The 12,817-nt window shown below is 34.8% G+C and overlaps 1 protein-coding gene across 16 annotated transcripts in view; it reads right to left on the minus strand.

The window, feature by feature from the left end:
* Window positions 1-12,817, minus strand: part of LOC149804145 (uncharacterized) — a 304,793-nt gene that overhangs the window by 16,952 nt on the left and 275,024 nt on the right. For all 16 annotated transcript variants that reach the window (XM_089954101.1, XM_089954099.1, XM_089954104.1 and 13 more), the window contains 2 exons: window positions 12,545-12,748; window positions 2,988-3,166 (listed from right to left, as the gene is read on the minus strand). In XM_089954101.1, the coding sequence (XP_089810227.1) occupies window positions 2,988-3,166; window positions 12,545-12,748 (383 nt within the window). The remainder of the gene's footprint in view (window positions 1-2,987; window positions 3,167-12,544; window positions 12,749-12,817) is intronic.

Here is a 12,817-nt window from a genome sequence, read left to right on the forward strand (position 1 = left end):
AGTGGCCTGGTCAAATGTAGTGCCCTGGTCAAATGTAGTGGCCTTGTCAAATGTAGTGGCCTAGACAATTAACACTGATGCTGTTTTAATGTCATGACCCTCCTTGTGATATAGTGCCATGGACAATTAAACATGATGCCATTAAAATGTCATGAACCTCCTTGCGATACAGTACCATGAACAATTAAACATGATGCCATTAAAATGTCATGATCCTCCTTGCGATACAGTGCCATGGACAATTAAACATGAACCTCCTTGTGATAGGGTGCCATGGACAATTAAACATGATGCCATTAAAATGTCATGAACCTCCTTGCAATACAGTGCCATGGACAATTAAACATGATGCCATTAAAATGTCATGAACCTCCTTGTGATAGGGTGCCATGGACAATTAAACATGATGCCATTAAAATGTAATGAACCTCCTTGCGATAGGGTGCCCTGGAAAATAACACTGATGTCGTTATATTGTCATGACCCTCCTTGTAATGTTATGCCCTAGACAATTAACGCCGATGCTGCAATAATATCATGACCCTCCTTGATATAATACTGATGCCATTAAAATGTTACTACCCTCCTCCTGATGTGGGACCTGGACAATGAATACTGATATTATTATAATGTCACAACTCTGATGCTATTATAATGTCATGACCCCCCATGTGATGTATAGCCATGGACATTTTTGATAATTTTCATAGGTATCTTTGGAAACAGCTTTATCTTTGAGGTTGTGAGAGCAAACAGTGGTGGTTGTACTCAGCAAATATCCTTTCTACCACCTCTGCTAATGCATGTTTGGCATTTCATCTGCTGATACATGGCTGGTATTGACTACCTCAGCTGATGCACAACTGGTATTACCACCCCTGATGATGCATGACTGGTATTACCAGTCCTGATGATGCAAGGATGATATTACCACCCATGCTGAGACATGCTTAGTATTAATGACTTATGTTGATGTATGGATGGTATTGACTACCTCTGATCATGCATGGTTCATATTACCACCCCTGATGATGCATGGCTCATATTACCACCCTGCTGATGCATGGCTCATATCACCACCCTGCTGATGCATGGCTCATATTACCACCCCTGAAGATGCATGGCTCATATTACCACCCTGATGATGCATGGATGGTATTATCACCACCAATGATGCATTATTGGTATTACCTCCCTAATGATCCATAACTGTTATTACCACCCCTGATGATGCATTACTCATTACCACCACTGCTGAGACATAGCTAGTATTATCTACCTCTGCTGATGCATGACTGGTATTGATTACCTCTGATCATGCATGGTTCATATTACCACCCCGATGATGCATAGCTGGTATTACCATCACTGCTGAGGCATGAATGGTATTGTCACTACAGCTAATGCGTGTCTGGTATTACCACCTATCAAGATGCCTGACCGGCATTACCACCCCTGCTGATGTATGGCTGGTACTGGCCAACTCTTTTAAGACAATGCTGCTGCTACCATCGCTGCTGAGGCCTGATTGGAATTACCAACCCTGCTGATGCAACACTGGTAAACTAAAAGAAACCCCACCATTTATGGCCTGAACATATAAGACTGTTATTCCATAATAGCATAACATGACTTTGTGGTGAACCCAATGAAATTAAATGGAGGTCTCAAAAATTATAGGAATCACTCATCGGATATTATATGATTAAGCATATTATTCATTCTGTTTGATGATTCTCCCTCCCTATTTTCATGGTACACATTGTATAAGCATGAGCAGTGGTATTAACACTGAACAATGCAAAAGGAAAAGACAGCAAAATGATTAAATGGTCATGTGCAGAATAAAGTAAAGGTTATTAAGTACAATCAGTAATAGACAGGAAATGAGGATTACAATTTATGTACTTTCCTAATATTTATTTGTCAGCTTATCATATCTCCATTTTATAGATCTGTCTGTCAAACTGGTACAAGCAGCAAAGGACATTATTCCTTCACTGACAAGTTCCTTATTTTGTCAATGATCAAAGTGTGTCATGTGAAGACGGTATGTATGTGTGTGTGTGTGTGTGTGTGTGTGTGTGATTTGGATTTTTATTGTAGCTTTAACAATTTTCCAGTCATATCGTTATGATGTCTGCAGGCTCATGTCTATCACTGGTGCATAATGCCGCAGACATAGAGCATCATGTCCCACCCAGTCACATTGTCCTGACACCAGGCCGACCAATCTTATCAATAACCTCTTAATGATGAGTACCTAGCAAGGTAGCTGTTGGAACCATTTTTATAGCTCTTTGGTATAACTCAGCTCGGGGTTCTAACCCATGACCTCCCACATCCAAGGCAGAGTGGTCAAGGCATTATGAAACCATACCTGGTCAACAGGAGAAAAACTTTTTACATTTGCATCATATCACTAATGACTCTAAATGATTATTATCAAAATATAAATACATGTAGTTCAGGTCAGTGGGGTAAATTGGTTTTAGAAACCTGGTATGTAAATGACTAATTTTTCTTGTTAATGAAATTTCTTTATTTTTAGTGAAAAAATTTTTTAGGTCAGTACTGACAGTTTGGATTTTGAGAAACTAGGTTCAATGACAGATTATTTCATCATCCTTTGAATCCGGGTTTTATCTCGAAATTAATAAAACAAAAATCCCCCTCCCCCCACCATAAAAGTAATTGTTGACTGGACTTTTATCATGTAAATCCTCACTAAATAAAACAACACTGATATGATACATCCTCACTTATATGCGAAGTCCTACTGCACAGACCCAGATCTGCCATTGCATAATGCACCAGTAGATCTGGGTCTATGTAGTTTGTTAGGAATAATAAGCAGAACAAACAACATGCACCCTGATCTGCCAGTACATTATGCAACAGCAAATCAGCATCTTCATTGTTTGCAGTCTAACATGACTCACGAGTATAAATGTTATATACTGATGACGGAAACTAATTCTACCTACACAAATTTAGTTTTGTAGTTAAAAGCTTTATCTGTGAATTTGAAGAGTTGCTCGCTGAGCCTCATTCTCCACTGCATCTCATTCTCATACAAGTCACGATACCGCTTTGCTTCCATTTCCTTTGTATCTTTCTCAGCTTTGGCTTTCTCATACTTCACTCGCATGTCAGTTACTTCCTCCTGAATTAAAAAGAGCACAATGTAATTTTTCCAGCCAACTTGCTGATTAAACATTTCAATTTACTTCAACATCAATAATACAGCAGCTGGTTAAGTGACTTTGGATATATCAATTTTGCTCAAACAGTATGGTGTCAAAAGACTTACCTCTGGATAAAGGAATTTTTCTCTTAGGCTCATCACATGACATTTGTAAAAATGATGTATATGTCACCCTATTTTTAGTTTACTACAACTGACCAGCCCTTCATGGTAATTGCATTTAACGTTTGATGTAGAGATTTAAATCAATGTCTGTCCAGATACACAGCACTATCTTAGGGGTTAAGAAAAATCTGATAATAAAGATTCATATTTGCACATGACCTTGACGTATCTGATAATAGATTCATATTTGCACATGATCTTGATGTATCTGATAATAAAGATTCATATTTACACATGATCTTGACATATCTGATAATAAAGATTCATATTTACACATGATCTTGACGTATCTGATAATAAAGATTCATATTTACACATGATCTTGACATATCTGATAATAAAGATTCATATTTGCACATGATCTTGGTGTATCTGATAATAGAGTCATATTTACACATGATCTTAATGTATATGATCAATGTTTAGTGAACAGTTAAAAGAATGACCAAAAGACAAGGAAAGCACCTCATTTTCATTCATTCTGGGAATACAGCATGCCCTACAGTGGATTTGTTCAAGCTATGCTTGATTTGCAAATATGGACTGTCTTGAACATCTAACAGTTTTAACATACTATTGTGAGACATATCACATCAAATACAATATTATATGTCACAGCAAAGACAATGTGGTATGTATTATATCAATGACAATGTGATATGTATCATATCAAAGAAGACAATGTGATATCGATATCAAAGACAATGTTTTACATATATATATATATATCAAAGACAATGTGATATATATCATATCAACGACAATGTGATGTATCATATCAAATGCAACGTGATATGCATATGAAAGACTATATATATATATATATATATATATATATATATATATATATATATATATATATATATAAAGACAATGTGATATGTATCATATCAAAGACAATGTAATACATATATCAGAGACAACGTAATATGTATCATATCAAACACAATTTAATATATATCATATCAAAGACAATACGATATATATCATATCAACAACAATGTGATGTATCATATCAAAGGCAATGTGATATGCATATGAAAGACAAGTCAATGTGATATGTATCATATCAAAGACAATGTAATACATATATCAGAGACAATGTAATACATATATCAAAGACAATGTAATACATATATCAGAGACAATGTAATATATATATCAAAGACAATGTAATACATATATCAGAGACAATGTAATATGTATATCAAAGACAATGTAATACATATATCAAAGACAATGTAATACATATATCAGAGACAATGTAATATATATATCAAAGACAATGTAATACATATATCAGAGACAATGTAATATGTATATCAAAGACAATGTAATACATATATCAGAGACAATGTAATATGTATATCAAAGACAATGTAATACATATATCAGAGACAACGTAATATGTATCATATCAAACACAATTTAATATATATCATATCAAAGACAATACGATATATATCATATCAACAACAATGTGATGTATCATATCAAAGGCAATGTGATATGCATATGAAAGACAAGTCAATGTGATATGTATCATATCAAAGACAATGTAATACATATATCAGAGACAATGTAATACATATATCAAAGACAATGTAATACATATATCAGAAACAATGTAATACATATATCAAAGACAATGTAATACATATATCAGAGACAATGTAATATGTATCATATCAAAGACAATGTGCTAGATATCATTTCAAAGACAATGTGCTATATATTATATCAAAGACATTGTGACATGTATTCAATCGATGCCAAATTAATGCAATATGTATACTATCAAAGACAATGTGATATGTACATGGTTCCCACGCTTTTCTAAAGATAAATTTCCAGATCATTTCCAGGGTTTTTCCAGGCTGAAATTACTTTTTTCAAGGTTCACATATGACCATTATTGAATGGAACTAAAGAACATTTTAGATTGCAAAAAATGAATTTTCTAAATCTAAAGATGTTTCTCTTCCAAGACTCTCCAAAAACATTGAAGTCAGAAAAGATGATCATGTACAAAACTACAAAATGTATCACATGAAACAAGTTTGAGTATTTTCCTATAAATCAGCATGTAAAGTCATTTCAATGTACATAATAAAAATTCTAACTTTATTTTGCTGCATTATGTTGCTAAGTGAGAACAACATAATGAACATAAATTATGTTTTGTTTCCTTTCCATCCTTTATTTCTAAAGATTTCTATAGCAATATATATATATACATATATGCATTCCATAGAAAGTAACATTTTCTATTACAGTATGAAAAATAACAAATAAACGCAAATAATTAGAATCTTCCCTTGTAATGAAAAGGGTTTAACCCTGAATTTATCTGTGCCAATAAAATCAAAAAGAAAGATTTTTCAATCAAGCTAATCTCCTTAAGATGATCTGGTTAAAAATCCATTATTTAAAAACATTTTCAAAAGGGTCAATTTAAATTTTGACAAAAGACCTTTAAAATTATATACTGTTGTATAAACAAGGGACTGAATTTTCTGTAAAATCAACTTGTCTTCTTGTAATTTGTTAAAACAGTCCCCAAACATGTATTGATACAAGAGTTCATATCATTTTTTAATATATACAATGCTGTCAGGCATTTCTGTACACCAAAGGTTTCTGTCTCCAATTCTGAAGTAAAACGCATACCAAATTCGACTAACTGACGAAGATAAAATACTGTAATGCTTACCATTTAAAAAGAAAATGATGGTCCATTAAGCAAAAAAAAAGAAGAAAGAATTCCAACTTTTACCCTTCTGCTCATGCACAAGCAAAATAACCAATGGAAAATGAGGCATTAGGCCAATGGAAAATCTGTTGGAAGTCGATGTATTAGGATGTATTCAGAAAAAGCCCCCAAAATGTCTTTCCTACTTACATTTCAGGCAAAAACGACAAAAACCTCCAGGGCCGAAAGAGTTAAGATGCATAATTTTTTTAAGGTATACATTTCCATCTTTTATAAAATGTAGTTATTTGTATGATTCTAGCAGATACATAGTAAATAGGATTTTCTGGGTTACATGTTTAAGCACAGAAGTCTGATGTTTTATCAATAAATTTAGTTCAGCGATATCTCTGTCACATGAAATAACCATATCAGTAATATAAATGAACACAAGGAGTGCAAGCGTGGCCACAACCCTCCGCTTGATTTGAATTTTCTTACGCTTTAGAATCACAAGAAGACTAAAAAACTACACATATACATTCAAAAGACAATGATGTACCAATGCATCACTCTTGCACAACCATCGTATGAATCCAATCCGGTGAATTCACCTTTATATTCTCAGAAATGGCAAGCATTATAATTGTTATGTTGTTAATGCGCAGTCAAACAAGACAAAACTACTGCGTTGATGAAACATGACCCAGTACTCGCCATTTGCATTACTAGTCACATGACTTCACAAATCTCAAATGAGGACATTGGAAGTCCAATATTCATGTGATATCAACAACAAACTCCTTTATAATGTTGTTTTGCAGAAATTCAATTATATTAAATGAAAAGTCAGATAATTTTTGTAAAAACCAGCAATCTGGCCAGTCTGATTTATCAAGTAGAGATCAAAGTCAACCTGGTGGTCATGTGATACAACAATACTCCAAAAGTTGTTCTCGGAACATATAAATATGGAGAATTTTGTGTTCTTTTGGTTTTTTTTGTTTTTTTATTACTACCAGTATACGACTTTCATTTAATATTTTTTTATAGTTTTTCTCTACAACATTTGAAAAGGTCGGTTGTTAGATATGTGTACAGTACTCACACAACTAGCTTTGCAAATCGCAAGCACCAGGTCACATTTCATCAACGACGTATTATTATCTTGTCTTTCAGCAGATTAAAGACATAACAATATTACTACTCACAATTTCTGAGAAAATAAGTGATTTTCATATTAACTTCATGCATGTCTCATTTGATCTAGCAATGTTTAAAGTTTGCTAGCCATCCAGTAAGCAGCTACTCTTTGCCAACACCATGTTGGCCTCTTGTGATGCTAAATTGGTTTTCATACCTTCCATGTGAGGAAAGATACAGATATCGAGCTGACTTTGAAAATAAAAGTCAACTAGATGAATCTAATCCACTGGGCATTTGTAATGACTCAGCATATATGTTTCTTGCAAGCAACCAAAAAATCCATACTGCACCCTCCAAATATTCTGGTTAGAACTCAATAAATTTAACTCATGATCAGTTTAGTTATGACTCAGTTACATGATTGTTTTGGGTGTCCCGGGTTTTTCCCAACTTTCATCAACATTTGCAAAATTCCAGGACTTGTCATGGTCAGGGAAATAATTATCATTTCTCCTGACTTTTTCCCAATTTCCCAGTAGCGTGGGAACCCTGTATGTATGATATCCAAGACAATTAATATGACACGAATCATGATACAAATTGGCTGGCAATGGCATATATATTTGTACCAGTGTCACATGATATTCACAATGTGATTCCCAGCATGAAAGTTATTTCATTAGGGTCTATTTATTCTGCTCCACATGCAGAAAATCTAAATCATCTAAAGAAAATATAAATTTGATGACTGTTTTTGTCCTCATTTAAAATCAGTTAAATCTTGTTTACATTTATTCCTAATTTGTTACAACATGCGTGGATCGAAATTAAGTACAGCTCACACAACATGACCTCAGCAGCATATGACATCTAAATCACTGCCTTGCCAATGCATAGCTTATGGACAGAATTCAGCAGATTTAAAAGTTTTTAGTAAGCTTCATGAGTACAATTTAGCTGCATTTTCAGAACTTTTCACATAAAATAAGGTTTACCATGTTCAAACATAGTTGAAAATCTAAGCTGAGGTATAAAAAAAAACATTTACAACAAGCCAATATGATAACATACATGTGAATCTATCTGTGGTAGGGCAAAAATACCATATTAAAGGCTGTCTGCCACAAATACCCTTTTATAGCTGAAATCTACCCAGTTAAAATTACACAATTTTTTTAAAAAAATAATTACAAATCCTAAACACAGAATGTTTACATGTTCTGTCAACACATTACAGAAATAATCCAAAACCAGTCAACTGGGGAATGGAAATGTTTACCAGCACGACTACAGGTGCGATGATGCATGAAAAATCCACTGTTTACGAACAACTGATGTGTAGACACAACAAGCTATTAACTGATTACTCTAATGTTTGAAATTGAGGAGTTGAAAGCCAAATGCAGGATTCTTTTGAGGTATTTTAAGTAATAGAGGAATAAAAGGTGGTCGTTATGTCTTCCAAGTCTTTGATGAAAATCGGCTGACCATTGCCAGAAAGATGGAAAGAGCAAACATAATAAATTATTTCAGCAAACATGCTAGAGTAAGTATTTTGTCATGTTTAATTGTTATTGTATTGTCCATTATGTTTTATGAGGAATTTTTAAGGGCCACTCTTTCATTTTTTGTTCAATTCATCACAATAATGTCGAAACACATTTTCTCCCAGTGCTAAGAAACCACCAGCTAAAAAATATTATAAATTCAACAGTGCATGCATATCAGAGATTTAAGCATGTGCAGGCGAGTAGCCTTGTGCCTTTCAAACATATTCATCTTTTGTATTCTATGCATATAAATTCAGATCAATTCCAAGATAAAAATATATCATTTAACAATATATTACAAGAAAATTATTTTTTAAATTGGGTTAAATTATTCATACAAGCATAAATACATCATGTATTTGTCATTGTTTATTTAAAGTCTAAATCAATCTTTTCTTTAATTTACAGTGGTGTTAACCTGCCGACAGAATTTTGGATCTGAGCCAATGAAGACAAATAAATCCTTGAGGATGAGATCCAGAAATACATCTAAGTCCAATTCAGGAACTTCCTCCATGTAGTAAACATAACTTGGTAAGCAGTCAGCAACTGTACAAACTCAGCAGCTGGAAAATTGAAGCTAGAACTTCTTTGGATGCTGAGAATAGTTGTCCTGTCATTACAACATTCTAATGCTGATACAGGGAAAACATTCTTTGCAAAATACAAAGTGATTTAGGGGGAAATCTGGACCAGAAAGCCTGTTAAGTGTGAAGCCTAATAATCACAGTGGATATCATCAGTGGTCACAGAATGGTCATCTTGTGATGAGAAGGGAAATCTGGACCATAAACTATTGACAACCTGTTAAGTGTGAAGCCTAGTAATCACAGTGGATATCATCAGTGGTCACAGAATGGTCATCTTGTGATGGGAAGGGAAATCTGGACCATAAACTATTGACAACCCGTTAAGTGTGAAGCCTAGTAATCACAGTGGATATCATCAGTGGTCACAGAATGGTCATCTTGTAATGGGAAGGGAAATCTGGACCATAAACTATTGACAACCTGTTAAGTGTGAAGCCTAGCAATCACAGTGGATATCATCAGTGGTCACAGAATGGTCATCTTGTAATGGGAAGGGAAATCTGGACCATAAACTATTGACAACCTGTTAAGTGTGAAGCCTAGTAATCACAGTGGATATCATCAGTGGTCACAGAATGGTCATCTTGTTTTGGGAAGGGAAATCTGGACCATAAACTATTGACAACCTGTTTAAGTGTGAAGCTTAATAATCACAGTGAATGTCGTCAGTGGTCAACAGACACTGATCTTGTGAAGGAACTAAAAATGCTAAATTGGATGCGATAAAAAAAATCCTTTGTGGTGAACTATAAGATAAACAACTCTTCATTAATTGAAAATATACTGACTCGTATTAATTACTGCAACATCAGAATCTAAATCTATGTTTAAAGCTTGCTGCTTTATTATACTATGAAGATAATACATATCATGTCCCAAAAATGCACTTATTTTCAATCCCTGTGAAGAACGTAAAATTTATAAACGATAGAAGTTATGCCCATAACAAATCTATGGTATCAGTTTCAACACCAATCTACTGATCAAAATTGGTAAATCTACTGGTTTGAAATTCTGGTTCTGTTGCATGGATGCAGTGAATTTATTGAAATAGCAAACTTTTGACCTTTATCTTGAGGGACAAGGCCAAGATAAAGTACTAGCTTTAGAAGTCAAGTACAACTACCTGCAAATAACACAGACCATGATCTGCTATCACAAAATGAGCCAGCAGATCAGGGTCTATGCTGCTTGTTCCACTGACTACTCCAAACAAACTGCATCTAGGTCTGTGCAGTTTGCAATAGGACATGACATGTAAGCAAGCATAGAACATAATAATGGTAAGGGACATCGTAAGGGCCAGGTAATATGGCAAATGACCAAGATGCCATTTCATGGAGTTTCCTGCATTTTTTTTTTCTGGTTGGGGAGGAGGGGAAGCCACTCACCCAGGATGCTGTTTTATCAAAAATGGCACAATAGTATGGACAGATGCATGGACAAGGCAAAAAAACTATATGGGTGTTTCTGGTTGGCTGACCATCCCTGTTTTTCATTCACATCCCTATAGCTTTTTTTCTTCCCGAGGTTAAAAACAAATCATGAAATTGATTTGTGCATCTGATTGACTAATTGGGCTGGTTTAGCCCAGTACTCGAAGTGATTAGTATATTATATATATATTATTCATTATAATATATAAATAATGCTTGAAAAAAAACAACCTACCTACCCTAATTTTAAAACCAGTGCAATAGGAAACACATATATTTGGGGAGAAGGCAAACACACACATGGATGGACAGTAAAATGGAAAAGCATTGTGGGGTATGGATGGATGAATTGGTAGATACACACATGGATGGACAGTAGAATGGAAACTTACGTTATATGGACGGATGGAAACACATGGATGAACAGTACAATGGAAAAAACATGTTATATGGATGGATACACAGAGGGATGGACAGAGCCATGAATAAGCATGTGTGATATGGATGGATCAATGGATAAACACACTCATAGATGCACAATACAATGGAAAAGCATGTGTGATTTGGACAGATGAATTGGTAGATACCCCCCACATGGATGGAGACAATACAATGGAAAAGCATCTGTGATATGGATGGATGAATTGGTAGATACCCACATGGATGGAGACAATACAATGGAAAAGCATGTGTGATACGGATGGATGAATTGGTAGATACACACATGGATGGAGACAATACAATGGAAAAGCATCTGTGATATGGATGGATGAATTGGTAGATACCCACATGGATGGAGACAATACAATGGAAAAGCATGTGTGATATGGATGGATGAATTGGTAGATACACACATGGATGGAGACAGTACAATAGAAAAGCATGTGTGATATAGATGGATGAATTGGTAGATACACACATGGATGGAGACAGTACAATGGAAAAGCATGTGTGATATGGATGGATGAATTGGTAGATACACACATGGATAGAGACAGTACAATGGAAAAGCATGTGTGATATGGATGGATGAATTGGTAGATACACACATGGATGGAGACAATACAATGGAAAAAGCATGTGTGATATAGATGGATGAATTGGTAGATACACACATGGATGGAGACAGTACAATAGAAAAGCATGTGTGATATAGATGGATGAATTGGTAGATACACACATGGATGGAGAAAGTACAATGGAAAAGCATGTGTGATATGGATGGATGAATTGGTAGATACACACATGGATGAGACAGTACAATGGAAAAGCATGTGTGATATGGATGGATGAATTGGTAGATAAACACATGGATGGAGACAATACAATGGAAAAGCATGTGTGATATGGATGGATGAATTGGTAGATACACACATGGATGGAGATAATACAATGGAAAAGCATGTGTGATATAAATGGATGAATTGGTAGATACACACATGGATGGAGACAGTACAATAGAAAAGCATGTGTGATAAGGAAGGATAAATTGGCAGATACACATATGGATGGCCAGTACAAAGGAAATGTGAACAGTGTGCCCCTCTTATTTGTGGAGAGGATGGAAAAGACACAACAGAGCTTTATGAGTACTTGACATCATCATGACTATACAAACTCTGCTCTAAACTAAAATGCCAGACAAAAGGGCACTCCAGATAAAAATAAATGAAGAATAAACAATTACCATTAACAACAGCTGAAACCAGACTAGAAAAACTGACAATATAATTTTTTTTACATTAATGACCATTCACCTGCAATCTCTTCTTCTCATAACTAAGTTTAGAATATTGTTCTTCCCGTGCTGCATCCAGCCGCTGTCGTGCCCGTGCCTGATCCTCAAGATAGTTGTTCACCTCATCAAGCTTCCGATTCAATTCGAGCCGATACTGTGCTTCCAGCTCCTTGCGTGCTACTTCCATAGTACCCTTCTCTGTGTATGCCGACTCCACCTGGTTCTATATTAGAAGAAAATAACAAGTATTACCACTATGCTAAGCAATCCTACTCTTGTTATTACTCTAAAT

This window comes from Sinohyriopsis cumingii, chromosome 3 (assembly GCF_028554795.1).
Source record: "Sinohyriopsis cumingii isolate HCF-2022 chromosome 3, ASM2855479v2, whole genome shotgun sequence".
Lineage (NCBI taxonomy): Eukaryota > Metazoa > Mollusca > Bivalvia > Unionida > Unionidae > Sinohyriopsis > Sinohyriopsis cumingii.